The sequence below is a fragment of the Lupinus angustifolius genome, chromosome LG12 (assembly GCF_001865875.1).
Source record: "Lupinus angustifolius cultivar Tanjil chromosome LG12, LupAngTanjil_v1.0, whole genome shotgun sequence".
Lineage (NCBI taxonomy): Eukaryota > Viridiplantae > Streptophyta > Magnoliopsida > Fabales > Fabaceae > Lupinus > Lupinus angustifolius.
In genome coordinates this window covers 4,680,076-4,692,131 of record NC_032020.1, presented here as the reverse complement: position 1 = coordinate 4,692,131, position 12,056 = coordinate 4,680,076, and the positions used below count along the sequence as shown (strand labels likewise).

The window sequence follows — 12,056 nt, the reverse complement described above, 5'->3', positions numbered from 1 at the left end:
ATTGTAAAATGCAATCTTCTTTCTTTGATTGACTCGGACAATATCACAATTTAAGATAATAAAGTCACTACTATCTTCTTTCTTTGATTGCCTCGAGCAACATCGCAATATCTTCTTTCTTTGATTGCCTCGAGCAACATCGCAATTTAAGAAATAGTATGACATGAATAAAGTTTTTTCTAATTTTTCTACTAAAACTATTAAATAAAAAAGCAAAAGTTCTTTCATTTTCAATTAATCCAAAAATAATTACAAGAGATGGAATTGGTTTTGGTAAATTAGAAGAGCAATATGATATAAATTATTCAATTAGATTGAAATCAAGAGCCTTTTACAAATTATATATAGAATCACGTTTGAGAAGTTGAAGATTCAACTAATTGGGCTTTCCCAGCGGGTCCTTTTGTCCTAATGTAATGTCTATATTCATCATATGTCCTTGGAGGGTAAAGTGCTGGCCTGTCCTTGGTCACTAGCTCCTTAGCAGGTTGAATCAGCAAATCACTCCTAGGGTTATAAAAGAAAGCCAATGAAACTCTATCTTTATTTGAATTCACAATCACCCTGTGTTCAACACTCTTGTATATTGCATTGCTCAGCACCTAACAAGATAAACAAGGTATATTGAGTAATAAGTAAGAACCACAAATTGTAAATCATGTACTGCTAAGAAATTTTGAAGTCACATGTAATGTTTATAGCAAAATTGAAGTGATCTATTCACGTAAGGCTTATAGTTATGGACATAATTATCATAAAAATTATTGTATTCTAAATATTTTATTTTTAATTTTATTATGGAAAAAATGAGAAATAAGAAAATCAAGGAGCATCATTCTTCATGAAAGTGTAAACTCATATTACACTCCTTATGTTATGCTCCCCAATTGTTGACATGCAAAACGACAAAACAAAATCATTCTCTTTATTCCATTAGAGGAGAAATTAAAGCTAAGGGTAATCTATAATTAAAAGATCAAATAATATACAATGTTCTAGTATGAATATGGAGTTAGTGGATACAAGACTAAAGACAACTAAAGATCATTTACCATATTTTCAAATGAATATATTAAGTTACACATCTGCTATATATATTTATGATTTGACATGAATGATTTGAGTATATGATAATAATGTTTATCATGTAATATTCTTCATAGTTAAGTCCAGAGTTCCACCATTGAATCAAAATAAAGTTTTCCAACAGTACCCTGAATAAAACAATGATTATTTGATTGCCTTAGTAGTTGGTTCATATTCATATTGAAGTAAGTAGAGTATAATTCTCTCTAGTATTAAACTTTCTGATACTAGAATACAATGCAAAAATTTGTTTTCTTAATTTCTAAATTTATTTTGTTAAATAATAATTTAAATCAGGACTCTTAGATATTTTTTTGTTTCACATGCCGTCATTGTGGTCTAGTATTGAACTCTTTGGTGCGTTGACATAATTCATTCACATTGAAGTTGTGGTCTATGGAATTATAATCGTGGTCTCTTTGTAGTTGCCTATACTATTAAAATTATAACACGCCACCACTGAGTGGCATCTATCCAACTCAATTTTAAAGCAACATGTCTATGAAAACTAATTAATCATGATAAACTTGATTAATAAAAATTCTTGAATGTGCTAGAGCTACCTGAATTTGGTCACCAATATTGATGATGAAAGCACTTGGGACATGCTTAACAGTGACCCAATCTTCTCCTCTTCGCACTTGAAGTCCAGACACATAATCATCTGGGAGAAGAATAGTCATACCACCAGGATCAGAATGAGGGGAGAGGCCAAGAGTAAGGTCAGGTTGTGGACACTTTGGATAGAAATTTGTCCTTAAACAAGCACCAAGATCACTTTCTCCACCAAATGCGTTTAGAAGGAAATCCTCTCTTAGACCAAGATTTATTGACATGATCTCAAGTATTCTTCCTCCTAGCTTAACCACTTCCGCACCATATTCATCGATCACATTCCTTTTAATATTATCACGAAAAAAAGAGAAAGAAAACATAAATTTACTTAGAAAGGGTTTTCATTAATTTTGATAACTTTATCCCCTAATCAAGCAATCAAGCTCATGCATATATTACTTGGACCATATATGCTATCCCATAAGTTGTGTCACTATATATATAACCGGTATGTGATTGGTTGAAAAAATATATTTATATTAAAAAATTAATAATTAACTAGTTTTTTTATCAATCACATGCCGATAGTACATACATGTGACACAATTTGTGAAATAACAAATATGCATCCTTATTATTTGGGTTAGCCTCTCTCATACTGATCTAATTAATAACATGTTTATCTTTATATACAAAAGTAAAACCAATAAGTTACATCTCCATTACTGAATTTTTCTGTAGTATTTACATTCTTTGTATATGTAAGTACCTTTGAACAATTTATTCAATTCACATGGTGATAAGTTTGTATCGTACTACCCATAAATAAAATTCCAACAAGAAACAACACGGAAGTAAAAGTCATGCATATATTTATGATTTATCCGACTAAAGACCCACTACACAATATTTCCATAACAATTATATTTAATTATGAGACTAGTGGGTTTCAATGAGTCTTTGAACTCAAATTGTACAAAGGTTGAATATGGCTTATGTTTCAACAAGCATTGATGACTCCACCATTTTCTGAACCAATCAAACTTCATAAAATACTAATTTCTGTTTTTATAACTTTTCTTTTTAAATAAATGGAACTTTTTTATTGGCTTAGTATATCAAGTGAGACATGAATGGGGACATGTGATTCCCATCCTAAAAATTATCCTTATGTTTTATAACTTTTTGTTTTTAAAATTTTGTTTTTATTCACGTGTCATTATGTGATTTGTTTGTGACAGAGAATGAGATTTTATTGAGAACATGTAATCTTAATTCTTTTTGATTAGCACATATCTGAATCTGAATAAAAAAATCGAAGATGTTCTGCATGTGCAACACTGTTTTGTGAAACCCAGCACACGTAACTTGACGAGTCCAAGCATCCTAAATTTTAATGTTTGTGCCTTACAAAACCTTCATATATATGCAGATCGAAAATGTTTTTTCCACAAAAACTTGGACATCGAAAACGTTTCTTTATTTTTTATTTTAGAAAAAACATATATAATACAAATAAAAAAGTTAGGAATAATGATATATATGCTTAGATATGGTCTCAAAATTTTGATATACAAATAAGGTAAGAACTAGGAAGAGGGGATTTTTTTTTAACAAGACACCATTTATCATATATACGGAGTAAAGGGAGTTTTTGTTTTTAAAAAAGAAATGAAATAGATAATTAAATATAAAGAAAGCGTGAATAAATAATAAAAATAATAAGATAAAAAAAACAACTCTTATCTACATATAAGATAGAGTAATGTTTTATTAAGGAAATTTTGGACAACTTCTGTCGTCCTTGGGTTAATAATTTTTTATATGCTATAATGTTTGGGAGTAGAAAAATAATGATTTTGTTTTTAAAAAGGGGTTAAATTGCATTGTGATATTTTATTTCTTCATGAAATTCCATTTTCGTCCTCTATGTCTATCTTTAGTATCGGAGGAAGATAACATGTGGCAGAACACAAAGACTGACAATCCAAATTTTAAATTATTTTTTAATAAAATAAATTAAAAATTAAGAAATTTTATTTTTTCTTATAATTCTATTATTGAATTCTTTATTATTAGAGAAGATCTTAATCGTTTTATGATATGTTTGAAAAGATATTAAGTTTATTCTTCATCAATATGTTTTTTAAAACATAAATTACGAAAATTAGAACAATAATTAGAATACATATACAAATTTAAATTAAGAACTAAAATACCATTTAACCCTAAAATGAAGTTCTATTCCACAAAATACCTCAAAGATGTTGGGAGGGTAGGCCATTTGGCTTGGTCCTTAAGTGAAGAAGGCATGTAATGGAGAAAGAAATAGTCACTCCAATCCAAAATGGCACCTTTTTTCACTCCCAAACGACTACCATATCCCTCATAAGTACTAGGTGAATTAGCATACACTTCCTTCACCTCAAGTGTTTGGTGAAAGAACTCACGCCACACTTCCCTAGCACAATTCATCAATTCATGACTAACACCATGGTTAACCACTTGGAAGAAACCCCATCCCTTACATGCATCTGAAATGTGCTGAAGTGTTTCCTCCCTTAGCTTCTTGTCCCCACCATAAAGGTGTTGCATATCGATGACTGGGATATAGATATTATCAACGTTTGGAGAAGTTTTGTTCGGTGAAGCAATGGTTTTGGTGGGTCTTTGGAACTGAGGTTTGATGAAACGTTTAGGGATTGAGGTTATGCCACTCTCAGATAAGGTTTGGACTCGTATCACTGGCTCTGGCCATTCTTGACAAGCCATGGTTTCCGTGTAGAAGTACAAGAAAACTAAAAATGAATCACTGATAAGGGAACACTAGAGTGTGTTGGGTGTGCTTTGTGAGACGTTGGTTTGAGATTGAGAGCAACAAAGAAAGTAACTATATATAGAGATAGCAGTAGTATGAGAGCTCATATTTCGGCTACATGGTACCAAGTACACGTTATGGATAATACTAGTACATGGTTTACTTAGGTACCTACCGGATGGATATCACTTATCTCAAATAGTATCTTATTCCCTTCCGAGGCCAATCAGGTGATCTTTGTTCGTATGTGATATGGGACATAGATTACATGTCCCAAATGATGTCTCATTCCCCATCCTGAGTCAATCAGGATATTAATTCTTGTTTTTTATTTTTTTTATTCATGTACTAATATTTTATTGATTCGGGACAAAAAATGAGATATCATTGAGGACATGTGATCTCTGCTCATATGGTATGTACCTGATCCGTGTGTAAGCTAGAAAATTATCTAACTATGCTAAAATATTTTACATGTTTTTATATTGTTATTTACTATATATTTGTTTATATTCCATAATTACATTCTCATTTATGTATATTTATAATCTACCAAAAAAAAGGACAAATGATTCAAAATTTCAATCAGATAATCTCAGAGAAGAAAGATGTGGATCAATGAGAGAGATATGGAGGTAATATGTGCTTCAGCTTCTTTTGTCGAAGTGAAATAGACTTTGGATATGATTTGTGCTGAATGAAGGGTGGCTCAAACATAACCATGAGGGTCCACCAGTTTGTAGCTTTGAAAAGGAGGCTAGTTATGTTCCCATTTATAAATTTGATTTCCTTGGACATGGTTCTTAGTATTGGTCCAAACTCGTTTGTTATTGTTTATTGATGTATTGACCCTTCGTCGTGTGTTAAGCCACTGTGTAATGGAAATCACTGTTGATTATTTACCTTTTTATTATATCTTTAGCTTATAAAAAAAGCCTGTAGCCAGTTGGTATTAAGGCTGGGTGTTTATGTTGTGTGCAATTAGAACCTTGTCTCCTTTATTTCCAACTCTCATCCTAATTGTTGGGACACAATGAGTTAATACATTTAACTCAAACTTTAAATTATTTGTTATTTTATTTTTATATACATGTTTCTAATATTAGAAATCAAAGAACAAAAAAATAATTGTGTATATCATTAATTGAATTACAAAGAAATTGTGAAACTTAGAAAAATGTACGTTAAAATTAGGGATGACAATAAAAACCGAACTCGTGGATACCTGCCCGAACTGAAGCCGAATTTAATGGGGAAAATTCGATGTGATTTGGTTCAGGTTTTACCCGGGTTTAAATTTCGGATTCGGGTTTGGGTTTCTCCACCATAGGGATGGCAATAAAAACCGAACCCATGGGTACCCACGCGAACCGAACCCGAATTTAACGAGGAAAACCCGATGTGGTTGGGTTCGGGTTTTACCCAGGTTTAAATTTCGGGTTCGGGTTTGCTATAACAAAGACCCTAACCTGAATCCGTCTCGAAGTAAGGTAATTCAATTTAAAATTGAAATTTCTATCATTTGCCAATTGTTTTTAATTTCTAATTTTACTTTACATACTATTGGATCTTCAAACATAAAAGAAATGAAATAATACAAGAGAAAATAGAAATGTTAGAGAAAAATTACACGAAAATAATATCATATTTTCCTTAATACTTTATCGTTTTTGCTTTTTTTTTGGGTTCGGGTTACCCGAAACCCGATGGGTTCGGGGATGGTATCTTTATTTTCAACTCCGTTGAGTTTGGGTTCGGGTTTTGAATTTCGTGTTTGGGTTTGGGTATGTGCAAACCCGCACCCGACCCGCCTTGTTGCCATTCCTAGTTGAAATTGTGTATTCTAAATTAAATATTGATAATACAATCTGTACAATAATATACTATAAATGCTAATTTCCTACTGTTGGGCTATCTAATAATAACCTAATCATAAATGTACAATAATGCAGAATGTAGTTGTTTTAAAAGGGTAATAAATCTGCATGAATAATAAATAATATGTTGTTAATTAATTCTAAATTATTTGCCAAATCAAATTTGTTGACACCCCCCTCAAATTGATGTTGGTATGTCAACAAGCAGCAATTTGCTGATTAAGAAATTATGACGTTGACGTGTCAGAGATTTTGTGAGGATATTAGTAAGTTGAACATAGGTAGAGACATGAGGCAATCTGATAATTTGACGATCATAGGCTTCCCGAATTGAGTTGTAATCAACTTCTATGTGCTTTGTTCTGTTATGGTATACATGATTTGCTGCAATTTATATGGCACTTGTATTGTCAGCATGAAGCTAAGTGGAGTTGGTGTTATTTGTATGAAATCAAGTTATGAAAGAAGACCACATAACCAAATAATTTCATAACATGCTGCAAACATGACACAATATTCTTCTTCACTAAAAGATTTAGAGACCAGGTCTTGTTTCTTGCATTTCCAAGATATCGGAGTATCACCTAAAAACATGCACTAACCAGTAGTGGATTTTCTTATGTCTGGGCATCTAGCCCAATGGACATTGTTGTAGAATTGAAGTTGTGGTGATGCACCACTAGGGAAGAAAATGCCACGATTGGTAGTGCCCAATAAATATCTAATAATACAATGTACTCCTGAAAGATGCAAGTGTTGAGGAGAAAGCGGGAATTTGCTGACGGTATGGACAACGAAAGAGATGTTCGGTCTTGTTATGGTTAGATAGATAAGACTTCCAACCAAATTCCGATAGAAAGTAGGGTCTTGTAGAAGTTCACCTTCATCTTGTCTTAATTTGACATTAATTTCCATAGGAGTGTCTAGAGGAGATGCATAGGTGAGACCATCTAACTAGATTAGATCTTGAATATATTTATGTTGATTAACATAGATGCCTTTCTGTTGAAAGTTTACTTCTAAGCCCAAGAAGTAAGTAAGCTAGCGAAGATCTTTCATGTGGAAAGTTGAATGGAAAAGTTTCTTGATTGTAAAGATAGCCTCTTGATCTGATCTAGTGACCACAATATCGTCCACATAAACAAGGAGATGACAATTCTTCTTGAGGTCTTTTGTATAAAAAATGAATAGTCATACCTGCTTTGTATGAAGGAAAAGTCAAGTAGCTAGTGTGGTTCGAAACTTTTCAAACCATATTCTAGGTGTCTGTTTCAAGCCATGTAAACAACGCTTCAGTTTGCAAACAAATTCAGGCAAAGATTAAGGCATATCAGTATGATGTTTGATATAAATTTCCTCATGTGTCACCATGGAGGAATGCGTTCTTGACATCCATCTAGTATATTTGCCAAGATTCTGAGGCAACAATGGCAAGAATAGTACGCATAGTAGTCATTTTGGCCACATATGCAAAAGTCTCATAGTCAAGACCAAATTTTTGTCTATTGCCAAGAACGTCCAATCTAGTCTTGTATCCATATATTGATCCATCCGATCGAAGCTTTACAATGAAATTTTTGTTGTTGCCAAGAGGTTTAATAGATAGAGGGCAGGGAACAATAGCCCATGTCTAATTTTCTTCTAGTGTTAGAAATTCTTGTTGAATAGCTTCCTGCAAACATTTATGCTTCATGGTCCGGTTATAGGAGGAAGGAATAGGAACATATATTAAAGTTTCTTTAAAAGATAAAAGGAAAGAAAAATCATACTTTTTTGGAGGTTTATGAACAATAGTACTACGACATAAAGAAGGTTGTTTTGGGTGAACCACTGGATCAACAACCATGGATTGGTCAGAAGGAGGTCATGAAGATAGTGGAACAACTAGATGTCTTTAGTAAACCAAGAGAGGTTTTAGTTCTGGTTTTCCTAGAGAAGTGTGAGGAAACAATGACAAAATAGAAATTGAAGAAGAGAAAGTGTCTTGGTTAGTTGCAAAAAATATGCATCTTTCTGAAATATGACATTTTTAGAAACCCGGAGCCTGTGCATATTAGGATCATAATACATAAAACCTTTTTGGTGGGTTGAATAACCAAGAAAATTACATTTAACAGATTGAGATGTGAGCTTGGTGCGTTCATATAGGGGAAGATGGACATGACACAAACAACCAAAGGTGCGAAGATTGGAATAAGTGGTTTGTGACCAAATAATCGTGAGAAAGGAGAATCATTGTTTAATGATAGAGAAGGTAATTGATTAATAAGGTGGACAACAGGAGAGAGAGCTTCACACCAAAACCGAGATGTCACAAAGGATTCCAACATAAGCGTGCATAAAACATGAAGAAGATGATTTTTTCTTTCACCTACCCCATTTTGTTGTTGTGTAGAAGGACATAACCTATGATATAGAATACCATTTTCTTGCATGAACTTTTGAAATAAATTAGATATGTATTCCCCCCATTATCATAGCGCAAAATTTAAAAATTGAGTCTGATAGGCATGAAAAAATTTGAAGGCACTGAATGCTTCATCTTTAGATAGTAAAAATAGACCATGTCAAACGACTATAGTTTGAAACAAAAGTGATAAAATACTTGTAATTAACATGAGATATAATAGGTATTATCTCCCATAAATCATTATGAATCTTATCAAAAGGCTGGTTGTCATTTGATTGATGAATCGGAAGATAGAATTTTACTTTTACCAAGTTTACATGAGTTACAATCAAATTGGACCATACTAAGAGATGGTGAAATTTTATTACCAAGAACATTCGATTTCATCAGGTCATGAAGTACATATGAGTTTGGGTGACCAAGATGCTTATGTCGTATTTGGAAATTAACTGTAGGAAAATTACAAGAAACAAAAGGCAGAAAAGAACATGGAGATACATGAAAAAGATGTGTAACTTTAGGCCCCTTCATGATCATCTTCCATGAGTGTTGATCCTACACAAGACAACTAAATTTTGAGAATTCAATATGACAATCATTATCAACTAATTGCCCAACATAAATAAGGTTACTAGTAAGACTAGGGGAAACAAAAACATTGGTTAATGATGAGGAAATATCACCAATTGATGTGATTGGTAAAGTATTTCCATCAACAATATGAATTTGGAGATTACCACAATATTTTGTGATACTTGTAAGGGTATCAGTTGTGTTGGTCATATGAATGGATGCTCTAGAGTCAAAGTATCATAGAGAACATAGAGTAGAAGGTTTACCTGAAAGTCCTAAAGCAGAAAAAGTTGAAATTATCTTTTGTTGACCTTTTTAGGGGTCAAGGTTTGTACATGAGTAGGCGCACTCTGGACCAGAGAGTTAGGAGCAATAGAAGGACCATTAGAGGCAATAAAAGTTGTTACAGTACTCCTTGGTGGTCATATTGGACATTTCTTAATGATGTGACCATCTTTGCAGTAAGTGTAGAACATTTTTGGACATTGTGAAGCAAAATTTTCAAATCCTTTCCAACAGAAACATTAGACAACACTCAAGTCTTATTAGAATAGTATTATTCTTTATCATATTTGTAAATAACTAACCTTTGGTTAGTTAGTTGTGACTTAGTTAGAATTATGTTTGATGTATTTTTTGGAATTCTGTTTGATGTATTTTTTGGAATTCAGTTACTTTGTTAATTGTTCACTTTACCTATATTAGAAGCTTTAGTTTCCTCTATTCATTTCATAAAAAAAGATATCAAATAAACACTGGTTACTCATTTTCTTCTCTGTCTTTCACATTCTGTTTCATCTCTCTCTAAATTCCTCATCCTCCATAATTGTTCTTCCTCTTCTTCACCTTCACTTGCTCTCTCTTTACATGGTATCACGCCATGGCAGCACCAACATCCAACACTGGCACCTTTCCTACATCATCACCGCAATCTCCTTCCGCTACAATGCTGCTTGATGTGGTGTCGGCATCGTTAGTTCTCTCATCGTCGACAATGAAGTTGAAGGAAAAGAATTATCTAGTTTGGAGGCACTTCATGATGGCTACTTTGACATTTAATCGCGCAAATAAGTTTGTTTTAGGAACCAAAATTCCTCATCGGTTCCCCAATGAAGATGGCCTCCTTATTAATCGAATCAATCCAACTTATCTTCGCTGGGAGGAGCTGGATCAATCGGTTTTTTCGTGGATCTTGAACTCACTTTCCGACAATCTTCAACCTAGGGTTGTTGGTTGTGCTCATGCATGGCAGTCATAGGAGGAACTTGATTCCTTCTGTAACTCTCAAACCAAGGCTCGTACTCGACAACTGAGATCTCAGCTTCGATCCATTTCACAAGGCTCAAATTCTGTTTCTTCTTTCCTCTAAAAAATCAAAGGATTAGTTGATTCCTTGATTTACATTGGTTCTCCAATTTTCGGAACACATTGATTACATTTTGGATGGTCTGAATGAAGAGTTTCAACCAGTAATTACCTCAGTGGAGAGCCATCCGGATCCTCCAACACTACAAAACCTTGAATCCTTCTTGTTAACCTTTGAGTCTCGACTTGAAAAGAACATAAACAAGGTACTCTCTGATGCACTTTCTGTCAACATTGCCTCTGATTCTTCAGTTTCCTCTCAGCAGATTTCTTCACATCCTCACTTTGTGTTACCTCATTCTTCCCAATGGCACCAACATATCCAACTAAGAATGAAGTACAAGGACAATTCTCTCATGGTTACGGTAGTCCTGGATACTTTCGTGGTGGTAAAGGACGCCGAGGAGGAAGAAGTCACTATAAGCCCTCTTCTGTTTTTTGTGATTATTGCAATCTCTATGGTCATGACCTTAATATGTGCTACTATGCACCTTCAACCTTTGGTGATTCAGTTTCCTATGGTGCTCCTTATGGTCCTGTTGGACACTACTCGTCCTCTCCTTCAGCACCTCGTCACATAAGATATTCTAACAATTCCTCCATACCTCATCCACATGGGCCTTCAAGGTTTCCATTACACTATTATCCAAACTATCCTTCAGATTTTTACACTGGGCCATCTAGATCATCAAACTTTGGTCATCATCCATCAGATTCACTTCTTGGACCTGGTCCTAATCGTGGTAGCAGACAACATTTTCACAATTATGCAGTGACTGCCTGTGCTGATAACAGAGACCAAATTAATACAAAAGACAACACACATGTTGCTTGGTATCCAGACTCAGGAGCCACAAATCATCTTACAACTGATCCTTCATTACTTCATGAACCTTCATTACATCTTCACCATCTAATTCAAGTCTTGTTCCTACATTATCTCTACCTACTGCTGCAGAATCTCCAAATATGGATTTCTCACCATAAGTTCCTACTACTATTGAACCTTCTTCTCTCACACCAACTGATTCATCACCTACTATTGATGAGATTAATACTTCACCAACTATTCCAAACACTTTAGCTCCCATTATCTCCTCAAATCATCCTATGCAAACTAGGTCCAAATCAGGAAATTTCAAACCAAAAGTCTATCTTGCTCATACAGAACCTACAAGTGCTAAAGCTGCTCTTGGTATTCCTGTTTGGAAAACAGCTATGCAAGCTGAGTATGATGCTCTTATGGCTCTAGATACTTGGACTCTAGTTCCCTTTCCACCTCATAAACAGGCCATAGGTTGCAAATGGGTTTTCCGAGTAAAAGAAAATCCTGATGGCTCAATTAACAAGTTTAAAGCTAGACTAGTTGCAA

The 12,056-nt window shown here is 33.8% G+C and overlaps 1 protein-coding gene across 1 annotated transcript; it reads right to left on the bottom strand.

The window, feature by feature from the left end:
- On the bottom strand, positions 286-4,599 carry LOC109361531 (leucoanthocyanidin dioxygenase-like). The gene is made up of 3 exons (XM_019607009.1): positions 3,899-4,599; positions 1,650-1,983; positions 286-602 (listed from the first exon to the last, which is right to left on the bottom strand). Exons 1-3 carry the CDS (start codon positions 4,411-4,413, stop codon positions 351-353), a joined length of 1,101 nt encoding a protein of 366 aa, XP_019462554.1. The 5' UTR covers positions 4,414-4,599; the 3' UTR covers positions 286-350.